Source organism: Micrasema longulum, unplaced genomic scaffold (genome assembly GCF_059751315.1).
Source record: "Micrasema longulum isolate JH-2025_06_02 unplaced genomic scaffold, ASM5975131v1 h1tg002022l, whole genome shotgun sequence".
Lineage (NCBI taxonomy): Eukaryota > Metazoa > Arthropoda > Insecta > Trichoptera > Brachycentridae > Micrasema > Micrasema longulum.
The window spans coordinates 127737-150760 of NW_028279190.1; the positions used below are offsets into that span (position 1 = coordinate 127737).

The 23024-nt window shown below is 33.1% G+C and overlaps 1 protein-coding gene across 2 annotated transcripts in view; it reads right to left on the reverse strand.

Annotated features, from left to right (window-relative positions):
- Nucleotides 1-2231: 2231 nt before the first annotated feature.
- The window catches only part of LOC148273260 (cadherin-AgCad1-like), a 57500-nt gene continuing 36707 nt past the window's right edge, over nucleotides 2232-23024 (reverse strand). For both annotated transcript variants that reach the window (XM_088238942.1, XM_088238943.1), the window contains 10 exons: nucleotides 20476-20583; nucleotides 18465-18640; nucleotides 16687-16785; nucleotides 16417-16609; nucleotides 13892-14001; nucleotides 9082-9236; nucleotides 6566-6769; nucleotides 4614-4778; nucleotides 4196-4313; nucleotides 2232-2917 (listed from right to left, as the gene is read on the reverse strand). In XM_088238942.1, the coding sequence (XP_088095068.1) occupies nucleotides 2870-2917; nucleotides 4196-4313; nucleotides 4614-4778; nucleotides 6566-6769; nucleotides 9082-9236; nucleotides 13892-14001; nucleotides 16417-16609; nucleotides 16687-16785; nucleotides 18465-18640; nucleotides 20476-20583 (1376 nt within the window). In that variant the 3' untranslated portion in view covers nucleotides 2232-2869. The remainder of the gene's footprint in view (nucleotides 2918-4195; nucleotides 4314-4613; nucleotides 4779-6565; nucleotides 6770-9081; nucleotides 9237-13891; nucleotides 14002-16416; nucleotides 16610-16686; nucleotides 16786-18464; nucleotides 18641-20475; nucleotides 20584-23024) is intronic.

Genomic DNA, 23024 nt, shown 5'->3' on the forward strand with positions numbered 1-23024 from the left:
CACATATGCATAGCATAAACCACTCAAGATGTACATTCAGCAACTATCCCAAATAATCGACCCCATGAAGAAATTTTCTGTACAAATGCAAAGTGCAGTTAAAAATGTCTACATCAATACTGAGTCCGTTATAATTTCTACAGGTGCGTCTAATGAATGAATTCGAGGTATAATTGTTTTTACAAGTTGGTACATAAAAAAGGGAATTTAATCTAGTATAGCGAAGAGGACAACGGAAACCAATATTTTGTAAAAGATACGGCGAATCAACTATGTTATTGAGAATTTTGAAAAGAAAAATTAAATCATATCTAAGGCGCCTTTTTTGTAGTGATTCTATATTAAAATTGATCAAAGATGCGCCGTAATCATTTTCAATGTTACCAAAACGACATTCCAGGCTCCTTATAAATTTCTTTTGAATGTTTTCAATTTGATTAATATATACATTATATTGAGGGGACCATACTAATGAAGCGAATTCGAGTTGACTTCGCACATAAGTATAGTAAAGAAGTTTTAATGTATTTGGTGATGAGAATGGCTTGGAGATTATCATAGATAATCTCACTACATAATCTCTGACAAGGCCATAACCAAATATTCTATTTTGACTTCAGTATTGCTGTTTTTAAATCTTTAATGATTTATTACAAATGACGTTTTATATTATCCTTGTACATGCTTAAGAGAACCGCGCGTTGACCCGCTTCGTCTGCTCTAAGGTCTTAGAGGTTGTTAGGACAATTAGGGTCTTTGCACAGGATTGTTACTACTGTTGGTATTAGGACAATTGGGGTTTTTGCGAGGGATCAGTGTCATGACGGGAGGCAATTTCGCCTGAGTTCGATAGGGATCATGTTAGGATCTGGGTTAGGACTTAGCCAGTAGTGTCTTGATAATTTGATGTTCTTATGTGCTTTGGTATACGTATTTTGTTTTCTTCTGTTGCTTGATTGTATGGGGCAAATTCTTCTAATATTTCCTATATGTATTTGGGTTTTGTGTCGTTGTTTGATTTGTTTGCCAATTTGACCAAAGCGGGATCTGGAGCATGCGGCCACTGTCTCAATTCGGAACTAACACTGTATTCCTTCAACAGTGAAGGAATACAGTGTTAGTTCCGACAGCGTACCGGGAAATTAGAAAAAGGTGATTGCACTGACCGTGTGTATTTGATTAATCACAAATTGAAAATACTGCAGCGAGGGGTAAAATGAAAGCTTTTAAAAATTCTTTGTTTTGTTATTTCCGCCATTTGATTGTAAAGAAATATTAAATTTTCGCTTAGTTAGTTTTTTAAATTGATAGGAATATGCATAACTGAAGAAAGACACAAGTCTTTATGAACAGTTTCGGGAAAGAGGTGGGTGCTTTCATCGTACATACTTGCATGCATTATTTTCATGTTTGTATACATATTGTTATCCATTGTCATTTACCGGTTTTGTCGTTTCCATGTCATCTCATTATAATTTGTAAATATGTAACTTCTTTTCAGCCAATATTATGTCTTGGTAGAAGGCCTCAATAAAGGAAAAAAAAACTATTTTATCTATGGCGCAAAGTCATAAGAACACCAGCATTGTCAATTATTTTTGCTCCTTTTTGACAGACTGCATTTCAAATAAAACGTGTTATGTCCTCGTTATGATGAAGGAGAAGCAACTTCGCACGTGGCAAGAATATTGGGTAGCCTCCTCCCGAGTAACGGAGAAGCCTTGGTGTTCCGACAACTGAACAAGTTTGAGACATCCTGCATATGCAGAATGCGCATTGGACACTGCTGTAATGGTTCTCATCTATTCAGAATCCATGTCCGAGACTGCCACATGTGAATGTCAGCTTAAGGAGGATGATTTAAATCATGTTTTTGTTAATGCCCCGTAAATGATTGTTATCCTGAGTTCTTATCCTACCTCTCCGATATCAACGTCCCACTGTCCCAATAAACATGTATTCAAAATTTTATGTAAATATCTAGTTATAAATGGTATCAAGTTGTAAATAAGTATGTTATATATCAATATGTATATTCTACCTTATATTAAATACTAACACACTTACTTGTATATAGTACTAACTAGTACTAGTACTAACTATATACAAGTAAGTGTGTTGTGTTAGTACACATGTGTAAATTTATCAAAAACTTGTCACTGGCTAGAACACGCCAGTTAGGAGACGAAAGAGCCAATAAATAAAGAAGAAGAAAAAAATAAAAAAACATGTTTTAAAAAAAAGTTACTTGATGTATTCAAAAGTACCTATTCATTATTATAATATGTACAATGCATAATTAATAGTAATTGTTTTTATTGATGTGTATTTTATTAAACAATCCCATAAAGATTAGTATCGATATCATTGTCTTCACCCATGGCAGATATTTTATTAACACTTTGTATCCCGGAGCCGTGTAAACACGTGATTATATAACCATGCGTTGTGTCCCGGTCCCAGCTGTCTAAAAAAGTGCATTTTATTGACATCTAGTGACTTTTATTAGTCCTTTTTTGCTGCTGGTAAACCACGTGAAAACACGGGACCGGGACACAACGCATGGTTATTATAATCACGTGTTTACATGGATCCGGGATACAAAGCACAAAAAAAAAGGAGTGAGACCCCGTATATGTGCGAACATTGCAATGCGCAATGTGGCTCTCCGTAAAAGCCAATGTTGGCACTATCATACAAAAATTATGACACTTTTATCATAATTATTTCAAATAAATCTGAGAAGTTTCAATTGATTTAATCTTGTATTTTCATAATTATGACACTTTTAAGAAACCCTTCACAGAGCATGAAATTTCACAAAAATGGGCCGGGTGCGGTGTAAATTCTATGGGCCGGTGCTCAGGTGTTAATCGAACTTGCCAATATTGTTCATAGTGGGTCTTCTCGATGCTAGCTGTAATGAAAACATGCACAGTAGAGTAATCCAATGAGGTGTTTAAATGTTTATGCATTAAAAATTATTTTAGACTACAAAACATTATTTTGGCAGCCTCCGTGGTGTAGTGGTCAAGATGTTTGACTCACACACGGAAGGTTCCGGGTTCGATTCCCGGAAAGAACACAAAAAATTAAAAGATTTTTCTCAAGCCTGGGTGTTCTGTGATGTAATTCACCACTGTAATAGAGCCTCCTGGCCTGTTGTGGTGCATAAAAAAAATATTAAAAAAAAAAAAAACAGTCAAAAATCTATTGCAGGAAATTCTGGCAATAACTTTTGACACTGAGCTTTATTATATATTTTTACAATTAAAAATGTTTTGAAAGTAGGTCAAAATTTTTTAAAACAAGGACTCGATTCAACCCCCTAGAGAGCTGTAAATATTAACATATTTCAAGAGAGATGAATATATTTTTAGATAAGGGAATATAGAAGCCTAGACATCCACAGGGCTTGACTTATTGGCTGGTTTAAGTGGCCACTTTACACGCTGTAACATTCATCATTCTGCCTATATTTGAACATCTATATTACTTCGATTCTTCCATCTGCTGACGTTTAACAATATTTGAGATGCAAGATAAAAGCATCATCAAATATCAAACAATTTAGTGAAATTAGTTTTTCATCAAAAATATTTATTCTAGGATTACTAATAATATTTATAATATACTTTTTTCAAATTCAAAAAAATCTATACTAATAATTGAGGGCATTGGAAGCAAAGATAGCAAACTCCCGTTTTGGTGTTTTCGAGAAAAAGAACAAAACTAATGCCAAAGAGAGTCTTCATGTTAGAAATGTTAATTTCACTGAACTTAAACTTTAAGATACTAATAAAAGAGCTTTATTAGAAACACGAATTAAAAAAACTTTCTTAATATTTGTATGGCACGGCCATTTCGAAAATTTAAATCTCAAGCAAATTGGTCGAATAAAATGGTTGCTGGATAGCTATGTTTGCTTCCAAACACTATTTTCAAACCATCAGAAGTATGATTTTAAACTAAATTTGCAATTCAACTAACGATTTTTATAAAAATAAAGTTGATAAACTACAGAATGACATCATAACCAAAAAAAAAAATTTTTGGGGGTTGCTATCTTTGCTTCCCATGTCCTCAATTGTCAACTGATATTGGCTAATAAAGCGAAGAAAAATCAAATTTATAAAAATTTGAGAATGCATCAACTATTTTGGGGTACTTTTAATATGTTTTATTGTTAACTTACAGTATTTTTATTTTGTTGGAATATGGTGTTTCGTCTCGGGGTTTCATCAGCGGAATTGTCATAGGCAAATTGAGGATTATCTTCTACTCCGATGAGATCTGAATCTCCAGACATATTACTGTAAAATAAATCAAACAGAATATTAATCACATTTACAAAAAACCCAAATGGACCCCAATGTTAAGACGGATACCTTGGGAGAATAAGAGACGCGTCAGTGACCTCAAAAAAGATGGTCCGACGACACAGCCCCTGGGGGGGTAAAAATGGCTGCAAGCAGCAAACGAACGAAAGAAATAGAAGGGTATGGAATAGGCCTATATCCGGCAGTGGAGGACAGAAGGCCGAAGAAGAAGAAGATACGAAAACAATTACCAAAAATGAGACAGAATTATTTTTAATGGCGATGAAATCCAACCTTAGAGCGTCAAAGTCCGGAGCTTTGATTTCTTCATTCCAAACAGGATTTGATCCTTCCAAAGCATGTTTATTTGTACCGGGCACTGCAACACCAACTCTATTCAATCCGGAGTCTTGGGAACCAAATTTAGTTGTCGATAAAGCCTCCAAACGACGATTAAGACTGAAAATAAAATGTAAAGAATGTTTACCTGTATTTTTTTCATTTATGGAGGCCTTTTACCAAAATATGATCATATCAGCTGAAATGCATGTTTACAGAATTTATATATTTATAATTTTTTTAATTTCTCTTATTCAGGAAACATACAGGAACAATAAATTACATAGTTTTAAAGTATACAAAATTAGACTTAACTCTAATGGACCAGTTTATCAATGAACAATTTTTATTTTTTCGAGTGCCTACAATAATATTATAAGGAAAAAAAAAACGTAAATAAAAGTTGATGAAAAATTCAATTAAAATTACAATAAAAAAGTTATGTCAAAACAATGTTTGAGTATGTCCGAATGCTTGCAGACTGGCTGGATTTCCTCCCTAGGGAGTTATTCATATTTAAATTTATTTCAACAGAGGGAAAACATTTTAGAGAAGGGAATATGGAAGTCTAGGCATTTACAGGGCTTATGACCTATCATTGGCTGGTTTAAGTGGCCACTTTACACATGGAGTAACATTCACCATTCTGCCCATGTTTGAACATCCACATTTCCTCAACTCTTCCATCAGTTGACTCTTGTGAAGTAAAAGGCCATGCCTTTGTGGGATTTTTTTGTTTACTATTTTTACCTCAATATGTATTTCATTGTTATGTAATTATACTTTATTTTTTGAATACTCTGTTTTATCACTTATGTTTATTGTAAAAAAACAAAAAAATTTAAATGATAAATAAAATTGTAAAAAAGAGCCGAAACCTTTATCACGTGGGTGAGATTCAGCATAGAACAAAATGTGGCCTTAATTCTCCAATGTTTTTGTCGTATTGTGTAACTCAAGACAAGATCTGAACTTTTTTGGTTTGAGTTTACAGTCATTTAAACGAGCACTAAATAAATAGTCCAGATCTCGTTTTGATGTCCCTTGTGTTCTTCTCGTCAATGCTTCTTTTCTTTTTTGTAAATGTTTTTAACTAGGTATTCTTTTATTGTAATATTAAAACCCCATACATTGTATAAAATAGACTATGTCCGTTAAGGCTGTAGTCTGGTAAAACGTACGCAAAATGAGGAAATCGTACGTACGATTTTGCTATTTTAAAACGAATGTTATTTTTAATGGCGCAATAATAAAAATATGTAAAAACATAAACTAGATATAAACAATAATTTTAGAGGTATTTCTGTTAAAAAATATACTCAAAAGTTTTATGTAACTTAAATATAATTACTTTTAGACCGGCAGATTACGCCATTTCAAATTTAGACTAAACTTAGGTATCTGGGATCTCAATAAAGACTAAGTGTTGAACTAAAATTTGTTGTATTAAAGATAATAAATTGAACATGAAAGTGGCCGAAGAAAAAACTTGACTTTTTATTTTTGAAAAGAAATACAAGTATTTTAAATTACATACATTTTTGTGACATTTCCCTATATTTCTACGTAAAATTATGCCTTCGGTAATACTTAATTATTGAAATATTATAGTGGAGACCTTTTTTTATAGAATTTATAACAATATCTTTTTTACGTTTTTATTACCTTCATCCCGGCCCTCTTTGGTACCGGTTTTAAAATAGCAAAATCGTATGATTTCCTCATGTTGCGTGTTTTTACCAGACTACAGCCTTAATAAATAATAAATAAATAAAAAAGAAAAATGTCTAATAACCTTTCTGATTTTACGACAATTAAAAAGTGTTCATTTCGAGTCAGGTGAATATTTGTGATACAAAAAATGTAAGGGATAAAAGTATAAGAAAATCAAATTTAATAAATCTTACCTTTTGGTTCTTACAAAGAATGCAACCAGCAGCACGATACAAAGTGTCCCCAGAACTGAAGAGACAACAATGAGTATTATTCGCAGCATCTTTTCTAAAGACTCGACCGTCTTCGTTATATCGGTAGAGAAATCTTCCAAGTAAAGTTCTCGCTCTCGCAAAGCATCTCTCAGTTTTCTCATGAGAGTGAGATCACTGAGTTGCCTGTAATATAAAGAAACCTTAAAACACGCAACCTTCCGATAGTCACAAAATTTCCAATTGGTCAGACGCATAAGTTAAACCAAAACTTAATAATTAAGAGAACGTTACGTGGCATTAATGAACAAAGCAGGGTAATATATTAGCCAACCTATACTAACCTAATCTGAGGGTTTTGGGTAAAAATGGTAATTACTTCTAAGGCTTTATTCATAGAATAGAACCAAGTTTGCATACATCGAGAAAAATCGGAAAACTTACTAAAAAAATGACATATATAAATGCATTTAACTCTGAATTAGGGCAAAGAAATTTCAGTTAACATATTACAACAGAGATGAAGAACATTTAAGAGAAGGTAATATAGAAGTCTAGGCATCTACAAGGGCTTGTGACCTGTCAATGGCTGGTTTAAGTGGCCACTTTACACACTGTGTAACATTCACCATTCTGCCCATATTTGAACATCTATATTCCTTCAATTCTTTCATCTGTTGATGTTTGTGAAGTTAAAGAGCTGAAACCTTTATTTATGCGGGTGAGATTCATATAATTGAATTATTTCACCTACATACTAGGCAACGCCTGAAAATGTTATTTTTTCGATTTCTATACTTCTTCATGGACCAGGTGGATTTATCGACAATATTTTGAGTTTGTCCAAATGTTTGTAGACAAGGACTGGATGCGACTCCCTGGGGAGCTGTTTATGGACAAACTCAAAATATTGTTAAGAAGTTTCAGGTTTCTGGGCCCCAAAATATTCAATATGTTACCTGAACATTACAAAATCATGACTCGAATTCAATGAAATAAATTTGTAAAAAAAATGGTTACTAGATTTAGGTAGAGAAAAACCGGAAAACTTACTCAAAAACTTAAGTATTGTAAAACTCTATAATAAATTAACTAGTAGGTAGTCATGTTGTTTATTTCTGCATAAAAATGTCTGCCTTAAAACAGGTATTTAGTTAGGCAGACTAGACATAATCCAGAGAAATCTATTACCTAAATATAAGTATGTAGTTGATAAAGAAATTGTAATTTTTGTTAATAAATTATAATTATTATTACTATCGTACTGTGTTCAAAAGTCTGCCATACGTCCCCCCCGCTACCCGACATCCCGCATGCGTGAATTGGTCGCGTAACGTTGCCAGACACCTGGCGATACTAAAAAAGCGTCCACCTTGTTTTATTTAACAATCTGAAAGACGTTAAAATAATCGAATTCCTAAATAATATTATTTGTGAATTCGCTGCTTACACACGAAATGTGATCCCACCGTATTCGCTTAAAAAAGGATAATTATGGTCACCCAGCAGTATTTTGACACTTGACAATATCACAACACGGCGTAGTTGAATTTAAATCGGCATTCGCGTACCAAGCAACGTCTACAGTACAGAGCAACTAATGGTTAAAACGTAAAATGACTCATTTATGAATAGTTTAGTCGGCTTCAGTTTGACGCGCGTACGTGGTTTCTGGACTATTATAATTCTATAGCACAGAATTAAGAAACTACTCTTAAAAGAGTAGTTTTACATTTTGACCCATTAGTTTATTTATAGACGTCGCTCAGTACGCAACTCCCGATTTGAATTCAACCATGCCGTGTTGTCGTTTTAAAGTGTAGAAATGCTGCTGGGATCTTAAAGAAACAGGATGGGATCACATTTCACGTGTAATTAGCAAATACATATGTAAGTAGCAAATGCTGTCAGATTGTTGAACAAAACAAAAATTGAAATTTCGTTAGTGTTGCCAGAGTAGTAAATTTGTTCACCCTACTTTGCTCATCTAATGAGAGAACTAATGAAAATTGGACCTCGGATTAAACAACTCTATCGTGGACATTTGACCGACATTATCTTTAAAACATCAAATATTATTTAAAATGATATCAAAATATCAGTTTTATGTAAAATAAAATTTGTTTAATATTTTAAGTTCAATGTTCATTAATCAAATTCCTCTAATTAAATGACCCTTTACTTATCTACTCTGTTGTGTCAATCAATGTTTCCGCGTGCACGATAAAATTTTAGAGAATTTAACAAATAGCTTTTTTTTTTTACCTTACATTTGTGTTATGATTATATTTTTTACCATCTGCGAAATGCGCGCGGCGAAAGTGGGGGGATTTTTGGACACAGTCCGATGTATTTAAATATGATTCTACGCTCCTTCTGGACTAAAATCCACCAATAAGATATTATATTCAAGGTAATAATGAACGGAGGTGCAAGATCAGAAGGAATGGAAAACTCGATTAAAAATATGAACCGAAACCATATCGTTTGTTACTCACACTGTTATTCTGTCAGCTTCTATGGCCACATCATTTTCTATGAAATGAGTTTTCACTTCAGTTTGGTTGCCCACGGCAATTCCATTATCAGATGCTATTAATATGTAGTCAATGTTACATTGATACCCAAATATGTTTGTAAATGTGTCTGCAATCTTATGTATGGAAACAGGTTATATTTTAATTTAATTTATTTTATAATGTACACAAATATTTCATATATGAACAAGGAAGTAAACTTAGAAATCTCCACTAAAAACGGAAAATTAGTTATTAATGCCGATAAACTTTACATAATAACTTACCTACCTAATTATTTAGCGTAATTCAAAACTGTTAATCTTGCAAATACAATTTTCAATTATTCTACTTGACACCGCAAACTCAAGCATAATTAGAAATCTGAAGTTAAAGCAAAGTTTATCACTCAAAGCCGAAACCCATCCAAAAGAGGAAAAAGTAGCGTGCGGTTCAGAGATAGTTACTCCTTTGAGGCAGTCAACCAGTTCACGTACTTAGACTCTCTTTTCACGGAATGTAACGAAGAAACCACAGAAATAAAGAAACGAATATCGCCAGGCAACGGAACATATTTCTCCTTGCTGCAAGTGTTTAAGTCAAGAAGCCTCCGTAGGAAAACGAAGATAACCCTGTACAAGACCATTATTAAGACAGTATTGGCGTATGGATGCGAGGCATTGACCCTCACAGTAAGGTCCGCTGAGATGCTGGACATATTTGAAATTAGAGTTCTTCGCCGAATCTGTGGTCCTGTAAAATATGGAAAAGAGTTAGGCAAGATGCCGAATTGTACAGCATATATGAAGCCCCAACGCACATAAAACTGCTCAGGTCGAGATGGGCTGGACGCGTGCAAAAAATGACTGATGCGCGAGTAACTAAGAGAGTCATGACTGGACACCCAGGGGGTAAAAGAAGGATCGGAAGACCTAGACTGAGGTGGGGTGGGAGGATGAAGTAAAAAAAGATGCAGCACAGCTTCTACAATGCAAATTGGAAAAAAGCCGCTTAGGACAGGCGGAGTTGGAGGCAAAAGTTGAAGGAGGCCGAGGCTCGATTTGGGCTGTAGTACCATCGAAGAAGAAGAAGAATTAAGCGCAGTTGCGTAGAAAGCAACCAGTCCACATTTTTCGAAAATGAGATATAAGCGTAATCGTGTGCAGTAAGGGCAATTCTATGTTCCGCTAAAAACAGCCAGGCCTCTTTCATACAAAAATTGCAATAATCACCATCTGAAAATAATATTGATGACGAAAACGACATTTCTCATTTTGCGGAAAACACCACAACACTAGAAAAATCTTACGGTATAGATGCTGATGGGAAGATTAATGCCTCCGGATATCTAGTTATCTTAAGTAAATTTAAGTTGATAATACAAGTATTTTAATGTTATAAATTCATTATTTAAAAATACCTGTAATAAAAAATATGTTTTTATACAGAATGTTTACTCATACATTCAAAGCCTGAACGAGGTATCATTTACTGTAAAAAATCACCAAAATTCCCTTGAAACGTAATGAAAATATACTAAAAGTTATTTAAACAAATTAATTAAGTGATTCTTAACAATATAGTACATGTTCAATACATAATGACACAATAGGACAAACTTTACCCACCATTCTCCCCTCCCCTAGTGAGCATCCACAGAATGGCTAATAATTATGCTGAGCTGTTGGACTTGCTCCACACCACTCCTGCTGCCATTAAATTAGCTATCCTTTCCATTGAATGGCCATCCCCTCAATTCTCCTCTTTTTGTTTTTTATTCATCTTTATTTATTTCCTTTTTCTTTTCTTTTTTTTAATTAACATATTATATTTTGCGTCAATTACTATAATACTTTATGTACTTCTTAACCAATTATTGTAAGAGCCCCCTGGGCGTTTATTGAATAAATAAATAGGTTGTGTGGACTGCCAGACTTTAAAATTGATTAATACTGGTCAAATGCGTAATTAAATTGTATTTGTAGTACAAAAAAAACGAATATTTGTATTATTAGTCATTTGTCAAAGTAAAAAACATTGCAACTGTTGTGTAATTTGATTATTCACTCTTTTCACAAAAGTGCTATTTATCTCAGTTTAGCTTTTCTATGGCTGGCTGCCGTCTGCATAACTACATACGTTCAATTATAAATCTCACAATTATATTTTCAAAGTTTTTCGCAAACATCTTCAATGGAGATTCCTAAGTTTGTTTCTAATGCCCTTATAACATATATTATAGTCCTTAAAATGTAACATGATTAGAATGACAGTTGTCAGAAAAAGTGACGACATAACTTTGTAGTAACGTCAAAGGAGTTATTTATATTGACACACGAAAAATCATTTGTATCTGGCGTGTCAATTATTTTTTTTAATACAATTCTTGAAACATAAATCAACATTAATATATAAAATCAGCTTTAAAACTAAAAGAAAACTAAAATAAACCAAATGATTAACGACGTTCTTACAACGTTACATCATTTTGCATAAACGTTAGAGATGGGACAAATTGATCGAATAAAAAAAGAATTCATTTGATGTTGTTCATGAAAAAAGTATAAATGTCTCATTTTTTGGTGAATAATTGTGTTAGACACACTATAATAGGCTTGTTTTTGCGTTTTTTATATCAATTTTCGGAACACAGTTTCATGATTGCATGAAATAACTGATAAAATCGATTTGATCAGTGATCAGTAATTTCCCATCACAGCTCAGTCATTCTAATCAAGCTATATTTTAAGGACTATAAGTGTTAACATAAATTGTGTCTGCTATTTTTTAAAATTTAAAAATGACCTCCAAAAGTAAAACAAAATGGAAAAAGTAAATATCATTCGAAAGAAAATTATCTGCTCTATAAGATATTGTACTTGTTTTTACTTTACGTGAATTATTTTATTCGGATACAAGCCTTCAAAATGGAATGTCAAGTAGACGAATGTGAGCTTTTTCGGCACCTTCTGAATAAAAGAGAAAACATCATCATACCCTTTCCGCACCTAATGGTGCATAGGGCACTGGATTGGTACACCCATCGCAGCATATCTCGATCAATTTTGTTTCTTGAAGGTAAGGTGATCAGTCTTACGCTTCACGTACCAGTCCAGGGACTATGAAATATTCTGGTGTGAAAACACCCTTTTAAATAAATATTTCATATCAACCATGTCGGGAATCGAACCCGAAACCTCTTGCATGGTAGGCAAACGCGCTGACCATTACACCACGGCGCCGATAAGGAGAAAACAAGTGACGGGAATACATTATTGAATAATTTGTTATAAAATAATGAAGGAGAATTATCCGGTCGGTATTAAATAAGAATGCCTTTCTCGAAAACTGCCATGAAAGTTTCATTATAAAACTTTTACCTCAAGTATGGGTGTGTCTGTTTTTTTTTCTGTAATGAAGAGAACAAGAGGACAAATTACAATAAATAACAGTAGAATCGCGATACAACGAAATCCAAGGGACCCAAAATTCCAAATTCGTAATAACGAATTCCCCCGACGACAGAAAGGCGCGCCGCCGAAAAGGGCATAAATCCGTTCGCATACGGCGAAATAATATTTTCATATATTATTTATTTTTTATTTCGTTATAAATCTACGTAAATGTATTGGAAAATTTTCGTACGAGACAAAAATGATTTTGCTATACATACTAACAAGTTTTCGTTGTATAAATCCATTTTTGTATGAAAAATTGGTTTTAGGGAATACATTTCGATTTTGTTTCGATTTACGTCATTTTTCGCTACATCGCGTTTCGTTATATCGCGGTTTTACTGTAGTCAATAATGTATTCTCCTTATTTGTTTTCTCCTTTTCCCTCCAATGAAAGCGAACAGAAAGAGGTGTCGAAAATGCTCACTTTCGTCTACTTGACATTCCATTTTGAAAGCTTGTAATCAAATAAAATTTAATGCTCATTTTTAAATTTAAAAAAAAACGGACGCAACTTACATAATATGTCAACACCCAATAGTTAAACAAATAAAAATATTTCTTTTTTTTCTTCATGCGACTACACTTTGCTTCCTATATGGCCACTGTTTTGAAAATGGAAAAAAACTAATACGGTACGGTCAATTCCATCTAATTAAGTGTTTTGGGACATGCACGGTGGCAATAAATAATGTTCGAAAAGAAAATCATCATATTCCCTTTACGTGTTCGCATTTATTTGACGTTTTATCATCAGTGTGTATGTACCATATATGAAGCAAAGGGTTGTCGCATGCAAAAAAAAATATCACAAATCAACCATTCTCTAGAGAAGATTCAGAATAGCCGTCCAGCGGTGCTATTTTGAACCGCTCTCACGGCCGTAGAAAATACTTTTATCTTGTGCATTTACATACAAAATACGCGAGATAAAAGTGTTTTCTACGGCCGCGAGAGCGTTTGGAATATCACCCCAGAGCCCCGATTACAATGGGAAGTTAACAGAGATATCTTTGACTGTCTATAAAGAAAATCAGATAGTTGTGTACGAAAATGAGTATATTTGCATGAACATTTAAAGTATCCTCGTCGGTAACCTATAATTGAACATGTTCTGCTTTTTATACAGAAAACTTAATTTTACTTTGTAGATTAAATTTGAGAATTTTAACTTCGCGCTGTAATCGGACCCAGATCAATTCACGACTCTATCAACAGGGCCACAACCCACTCAGTTTAAAGTTTAGGATCAAGAAAACATCCACGTTGTGTTTGAATTGACTTTTTTAGAATTTTATGTCGATAGAAATTTATTAATAATTTAAAGGTATACTTACAAATTTACGTTCAGTCTCAACTTTTTTTTCAATATTTTCAAAAATAAAAGATATTCTGTTATTATCGGCGATCATAAATACTTTGACATTTGCTTCATCAGTTTTACCCGCTGCAAAACAAATTAAATTAAATTAAAACATTGACAGTTACAGTAATTATTATATTAATATTCCATTAATGCATTCCAAATCCTCCATTTATATACATGTAGCTATATTTTTTTACGCTTTTTGTTTTCCGGTAACTTTTCAAATCATTTTATATCTACCTATATTCTGCGAGATATTCTGTACTTTTCATTAGATAATTCATACAGGTATAATAATTAACGACATAAACAATCCTCTCTCCATGGTGTCGAATTGGTTTGATTCCAACAATTTGTTATTTAACGAAAAAAATAATGTCGCAAAAACTATTTTTAATGTAAAACTTTAAGACAATGAACTGGATCTTGTTGATACTTTTGTATTCTTAGGGATAAAATTAGATTACCTATAAGCTTCAATGGGGCCCACATATAACTGGTTTATCTAACAGTAACTGCAATACAGTATACCTTAAATATTCAACATGTTACCAAACAATATTAAAAATACTAAGTTAAATACAGAAGTGAGACGTTTGCTCAAATTATGGTTAATAGAAAAAAGTTTTTTGTATAAGTGATAGTTTTTAATTTTTCATAATGTACTATGTAATGTTTTTCAGGTAAAATTATTGTTAATGTAGGTTAAGTGTAAATAATCTATGTAATTTATAAGAACCTGCTGACTAGTTGTATGTATGCAACTCAGCAGGACTTTAATTAAGGACTATTTTGTAAATATTTTTGAAAAAAAAAACAGACTTAGTTCTGCAGACTACGTTGTCAAAAATATTTGACATCTTACTGAGGTAGAAACAGCTAGGTTGGTCTATTTCAATTACTTCCACAGCGTTATGACTTACGGTTTACTGCTGTGGGGAAATGCTGCAGATATTGATTCTGTTTTTGTGCTACAGAATACAGCTGTTCGAGCAATTGACAATATGAATCCCATAGAATCACTTAAAGTCTATTCATTATAACAAGAATTTTCAAATAAAAAAACCAGCCCCGTGATACCCGACGGAGAATAGCCTATTTCACATATCATCTTTATCTAAAAGGCGTAGTAAAATTATAGTGGATTGACATTTATTAGATTCGTTAGTACCTATTTATTTATTTATCCATTCAAAATTACACTAGTTTAAATATTAATGAACTTATTAAGGCTTCAACAATATTTTGAGTTTGTCAAAATTTTTGTAGACAAGGACTGGATTCAACTACCTGTTTATATTTTTAGTATGTAGGTGAAATAATTCAATTAGATGAATCTCACCCGCATAAATAAAGGTTTCAGCTCTTTAACTTCACAAACATTAACAAATGAAAGAATTGAAGGAATATAGATGTTCAAACATAGGCGGAATGGTGAATGTTACACAGTGTGTAAAGTGGCCACTTAAACCAGCCATTGACAGGTCATAAGCCCTGTAGATGCCTAGACTTCTATATAACCTTCTCTTAAATGTTCTTCATCTCTGTTGTAATATGTTAATTATTAAGGCTTTTTAGGCTATGCCCGTGTCAAGCCATAATAATTAACAATAAAAATACATAGTAAAATTATTTCGATTAAATTATAACGACATGTTATGCAATAGATTAACAATCTAGAAAAAAAAGATATAAGTAAAAATAATAAAATTCCGAAGATAATCAGAAATAATTTTTAAAATATAAATTATACAAATTTAGACTCACACATAATCAAATATACAAAATAATGGTATCATTAAAATCAACAAAATAATGGTAAAATATAGTAGTATAAAAAACACAAAATAATAGTATCATTAAAATCAACAAAATAATGGTAAAATATAGTAGTATAAAAAACACAAAATAATAGTATCATTGAAATCAATAGAAAAGGAAAATATATTAAAAAACATAATTGAAATGATAATTGAGATATGTTTTATAGAAACTCACTCAATACTGTAGTAAGAAATATAATAAATAATATGCCAAACAATAGTAAGTACAAAATTAAATAATACAAAAATACATAATAAGAAAATATCGCGATATATAAAAAGCAAATAAAAGTCAAAGTATGGAAGGAAAGCAGATTTTTGAAATTTTTGCTAATTGCTAATCTCGAACTTTAAAAAAATTGACAACCTCGTCCCTATCGATGTGCAGCAACCAATTGCAAACATTTTTCTTAAATACATTGGCACTTGGGAAGTTCTTTATGGCTGCCGGAAGTTGATTAAAAAATTTCGGAGCCAGGAAGGTAAAGTTTCTTTGAGCTAGCTTCACGTGAGTGGTCGCTTTAAATTTGATAATATTTATAGTTTTTTTTTATAAAACTCTACAGTCAATGACTTTAATAAATATATCAATAAAAACGCCTCATATTATTTTTAAAAAATACATTGGATTGAGAAAATAGTTGATGGCTATAGAAAATAAAATTAATATTACCTGTATCATTTGCGATCACATCGAATTCAAACATCCCTGACATAGAAACCAAAGGCTTGAAGTTAAGAAGCATTTCTCCGGTGTCTTCGTCAAGTTTGAAAGCATTGTCCACAACATCTTGGAGGGAGCTATCGACCACCATTGACGTATAGTTGATGTTGTATTTAATCAGCAAATCTTCAGAATGTGTAGCCTTGAAATAAGTTTTTTTTTTAAAGAGTCATATGAATTTAGGTAGGGTTTTTTCGAAACTCAGTACTTTTAACTAACCTTTAAAATAAACAACATTTTGGACAGGTTGTCTGTTAGTGTAACACCACCGGCATAAAGGTACTGAACAAACTTCGGTCGTGGGTTTGTTTCTCTCACCTGAAATGAATCATAAAAAAATATGTAATAAATAAAAAAAAAAATTTTTTTTAATTTTTGGACGTTAGACAATTGTATGCTTCAACAATCAAAATTAATCATCACAATAATGAAATGAACCACGTCTTAACAGCACACAATATATAAACTCGTAGTGTGACGTCACAGAAACACATTGTACCGCGGACGAGAACTTCTTTCGGACAGATATCTTTTAGCTTTATGGCTCCTAGAATTTATAATAAGGTTGAAGATATTTTTTTCACCCAACACGATGTAACTACTATGCAAAAAAATAAAATAACCCAGGAGCTTATTAAGTTAGGAAGAGAAGAAACTAAAAGCTTTTTAAGCTACATTGCAAGGTAAGTTATATTAATATCAATACTATCCACGACAATTTAAACACTAAACAATACAATGAAAAGACGGATAAAATTTATAAATATATAAGTATATATATATATATAGGAAGAGTTGAGGAAATATGGATGTTCAAACATGGGCATAACAATTACAAAACAATTATGCACCATCATATGAGCCGAATTTAGGGTCATAACTTGCGTTATAATAACGTAACCTAAAGACAATTTTACTCGTGGATAATACAATATTCTTTTGTCCCAGGACTCGACCATTGTCAAATAATTTTTCCGAGACATTGCCACCGAGATAGACGGGCAGGCTATCTCCGCGGAACAATTATTACTCCTACCATCGCCATCGGCCGCATTGACGGGACCTTGTGACAATAGCGATTTGCTCAAAGTGAACGTGTCGCTCTCCCAATTTTTTTCTGCCGGAAATGGAGGTAGGAAAAAATCCTTTTATTATTTAGTTAATTCTTTTTAACAATTCCGAAACATCTTAGTATAAAATAAATAGTATTTTTCGTAATTCGCTCGTAATATACGCTGTCGTGTAGTCATTTTTCCGTATTGTCCCAGCGCTCTGTCCCGCGCGGTCGAGGCAACGGGGACAAGACAATATTGTCATATCTATTGTTAGTCCACATGTAAACAGCCCTTTAGTTTATCAATGTAGTCCCCTTGGGTGTGGATATGCCGATGATGATTAATACATTCGATTCCCCGGAACTCATTAATCTACTTGCTTACCGTGTCCCCTCCAGGCCAACTAGACTCTCTGATATTTTCTATATTCGTAAATTTAAAACTAATCATCGGAAACATTCTACAATCCCTCGTATATGTGAAACATTTAATAAAAAATTTAATAGTTTTGATATATTTAACACTCCATACAATATGTACAGAAGAGAATTAATAGGCTTGATTCATGCTCTTCATTCATAATTCGTTTAATCATTAAATCAAATGCAATTTTCCACTCTCACTTTCCTTCAATAATCCTTTACCACTCCTTATCAATTTCCTTCTTTTCCTTTCCACTATCTACTTGTTTTGTCCATATTTATCTTATTTTAAGATATAGTATATTTATTATTTATATAGTTTAAACTTCAAGCCGTCGTCGCTTTATTACAGTATTATTTAGTGAATACATATAATTGGATGGCACGCCCTACTATGTATACATTTTATATATTTTTTAAAAAAATATTCATTTAACCTGTACATCTGTTTGTATTCGAAATAAATAAAATAAAAAATAAAATAAAATAAAATAATGGAATAGTTTTGGTCAATACTCACATTAACAACAACATTTAATATTGATTTCTCAGAGAGCACGACTTCCGCTTGCTCGTCTGAGTTTGTAGCGGCAATTCTAATCAGATGGCTCACACTCTCTTCTCTGTTTAGTTCTTTCACTACTTTAAGTTCGTTTGTAACTTTGTTTAATTCAAAAAATTCTGCTGATGGAGTGTCTTTACATAGAAAAAAAGATTTAGAAATTAAATTGCCATAAAAACAGAACCAATTATTCATAAAATTCATATTTAAAGCACTTAGTGATTTTCCCTATTAAACAATTTACGAGGGTCACCCATAAAATAAGGTAACGAAAGCTCCCGAGACCGCGGGAAATTTTTGTTCCGAAGTGACGTGTTTATTTGGTCGCGCGTGTTTGTCGGCCATTTTGTTTGTCGCAGTAAATTTTTCTGATGGAGAACACGTCGCCATCGGCACGGCACGGTCATCCGTTTTTTTTACTTTGCAGACCATCACCGCCGCGAATATCCATCGTGGAAGTTTATGGTAGTGAAGTGATGAGTCGACAAAATGTCACGAAGTGGGTTAGGTTATTCAGAGAAGGCCGTACTGATACTCACGACGAGGCAAGGAGTGGGAGACCATCAGTGATTTCTGATGAACTTGTGCAAAAAATTGAAGAACAAGTGCGAAGGACTGCCGTGTGACGCTTGAAGACGTTCGCAAATGCGTTTCCTCGCATATCCCGCAGTCTCCTTCTTGAAATTGTGTCAGGAAAACTTGGTTAAGAAGTTGTGTGCGAGGTGGGTGCCCAGAATGCTCACACTGTAGCACCGTCAAAATCGTGTGATCACCGAGCGTTCATTTTTGGATCGTTTTGCATAGAAAGCGTTTCTGGACTCTGCAGTGACATGAGACGTGGGGGTGTCACTACACCCCAGAATCCAAAAGACAAGCACTTCAGTGGCGTCATTCACCTTCCCTATTCACTAAGAAATTCAAAACGACCCATTAAGCCACAGAAAAGTTATGGCATCAGTTTTCTGGGACTGTAAGGGAGTCCTGTTGGTTGATTTTATGCCTAAAGGGACTACAATTAATGCAGAGGTTTACTGCAATACCCTAAAAACACTCAAAAGAACCATACAGAACCGCAGAAGGGGAATGCTGGGAATGGGAATGCATGACAACGCCAAGCCCCCCACCGCGCGAGTTACACAGGAGCTGTTGACATCGTTTGGATGGGATATTGTCACCCACCGGACTTGGCGCCTTCGGACAATCACCTTTTCACTAAACTCAAAGAGTTTTTAGGTGAAAAATGTTTTTCCAACGGTCAGGAGGTCGAAGAAGCAGTGAAGAAGCGCGAGAAACAGGTGGATTTCTATGACACTGGGGCATACAAAAACTGGTGCCCCGACTACAGAAATGTCTTGATCTCAACGGCGATTACGTTGAAAAATAGTTAAATATATTTGTGGATTATCCTGTGAATTTCAATTAAATACAAGCATTTTTCTCTCTTACATAAATGTTGTAACCTTATTTTGCGGATGATCATCGTATTCAATCTTTATTTATTGACAATTAGTATTTATTGATGGAATTCCAATTTTCAAGCTGCTCGTTAGAGGGTAAAAGCGCCAATTGGTCAATTGAATAAGTGGAAGTGTACCAACTATTTTGATATATAACTTATATGAAAATATACCTCATTAAATATCTTTACTTTGTTTCAAATCACCAAACTAAACTCAATACGTGATAATAATATCAGTATCAGTACACGGCTGTTCCTTTGTCAAGGAATTAAAATAAACTAAGCAATTTTTTTACTGTGCTGTACTTTTTAATATAGCTAAAGTTTGAAAATACAATTTACGCCGCGTTCAAAATTGACATATTTTATTTATTACTAAATGCCATTAAATATTTGTATAAAACCGACACTAAGTTACCCTAGTAATATACCAATTTACACTTACAATACTCGGGACCGTCGTATTACTAGCGTAATATTTTTTTTTTGAGAAAATAAATTATTTTTTACCTTTTATGATGAAATAATATATGTCAAATTTACAAGAATCTTCATTGCAAGCCATATTTTTGGGATCTATAGCTTCACTAAATATATGTGATTGTCCAGTGGAACATTCTAGAAAGAAAAAACATTCGTAAGTTCGTGTCGAGAATACAAGTCTATGTTTGAGATGAAACCAGAATCCCGGACGTATTTTCCACTTGATGGCCTACTCGGGTAAAAATCCTGAAAAAAGAAATTGAGAAGAGATAAGTCCGCTTCGTGATTGGTTAGAGCTTTCATTTATAATGCGCGAGATTTCGTGTTCGATTACAAATAATTAGTTAAAACAGTGATTTTCACCCTAATATTTCATAGTCGCCGAACTGAATCTGGAGTGATTATGTTGCGTTCATGTATCAAATGATCAAGATACACCACCGGTTGCGGATAGGAAAATAATGACATATGTATATGTATAGCTTATTGTGGGGTGATTACTACAAATAGGTAACTTCAAAATCAGCGTTTGAGGGCAATGCAAACCCGGCAAAATCCAAAATCTTAAAAAAGTGCGATATGAATTGAAACTTATTCAGAATACAACTGTTTACAATAATTATAGCATTGTCAGTTTAAAATACGGCTTTTTTTGTGAGAATCTAACTTTCAAATTATTGGGTTTGTTGCAAACATGGCAACATCCCCTTAAGTCGGCAATTTTTAAAATTAAATTAATTATTTCACTATTATTCTAAACGATGGGGGGACTGTATAATGTAAAAACAAATATCATTCAATTTTGTAATAAAGGAAAGAAGCACGGAAATGGAACTACCTTTGATGCGATGAGGATGTTCTTCAATATTGGTCCACTGAATGATGAATGTTCACTATGAATTATTAAATACCTATGATAACAATTCTCACAACGACGCACGACGATTCCAAGAATTCTTATGTAATGTGATGTTACGTCAATTTTTTGTTTATTTTGTTCCAAATGCAATTCTTCTAATTTTGTATATTTTTTTGTATAAATTAAAAATTGTATTTTTGTTTCCATAAACTTTTAACTATTTTCTCCGCTCTGCCCCCAACCTTATTTACTACATAATGTTTACAAGAACATTGTTTTTTTGATATATTTATCTGCACAACTCTGCTCCGGGGTTTAGTATGAGCCGTACACTCCGTACATTGCACACGAATAAAAAAATTAGGGAAAATTACATGCCTGACTTTTTTGTAATTTTTTTTTTAGGATCTCTTTACAAGTGTTTATTTGCGCGAATGCATTTGTTTGACATTTGGCTAGCTAAAATTGGAAGTAATGTGGAAAAAAAACGCTATACTTTACATGTGTTTGCCAAACAAATACCCGATGGCGAAAATATCGACACAAATAACTTAAAAAATCTTATTAATTACATATACAAAAAAAAAACAAGTATTGGATGCCAAAAATGGTCGGTAAATATTCTGATTGGTAGAATGTGACAGAAGAATGCGACCTTTTGGGATCCACGCAACGTACAGGAAGTCCAGGAGCAGCTACAAGAGATGCCGTTTTTAAATGATCGACACATGAAGAATTTTGCGGACTGTAGCAAACGATCAAAATGTAGAAGGTTAGCAATTTTATCAAAAGTAGACGATTCTGCCGTAAATACTTTATTAAAGTACTCCGATCAATTTAATACATATTTTTTACAAGTCAGTACTGACGAAGTAGTATCTCTCATTGTATAAGCAAAGTTAACTAAACATCAGTATTTATTAATAAAACAATTTGTGCATTTAAAAGAGCTGCTTATACTCCATCTTACAGGAATGTATTAAATGCAAAAAAGCGGTGTCTACATCGGAAAAAAAAATCACAGAATCGTCTGCCAAAATAGAATTGCAATCTTTGTTAGATCACACCACAAACCGTATACGTGAATCTCAAAAGGAAGTTTTAGAAAGTATTAAGTGCTCTGACTTGTTATATAATTACGGCCTTAATAAGGATCTGATAGACAGGTGTTGCCATTTGCTGCAATGTTTGTCATCAGGATATAATATAAATAAAGTTAAGTATAGGGATTACACGTTACGAACTGCTCAACAACTAGTTCAGGAATACCCATGGTACTAATTGCCATCTTCTGTCCATAAAATACCTATTCATAGGTCTGAGGTGATTGAGCATGCATTATTGTCTATTGGAGAGTTATCTGAGGAAGTAGCGGAATCAGGCAACAAAATTACTAAGCTTTATAGGCGCGATAACACACGAGAAATGTCACGAACTTTATCTAATACCGATCTCTTACATAGCCTTCTTACTTCAGATCCCTTAATTTCAAGCCTTAGGAATTTGCCTCGTAAGAAGAAGTCTATTTCGTCAAAAGAGTTTATGTGTTTAATTTTTTTTTTTAAAGTGCAACTAATAGTTTTTAATATTTTTCTTTGAAAATATATAGTTTTGTAAATATTAAGTGCTGACATTTTTATTTATGTAAATTGACAACACCTACACTAGACTTTTAATAAACCGTTATTTTTTGTACGTTTGGTTTTATATTTGTACT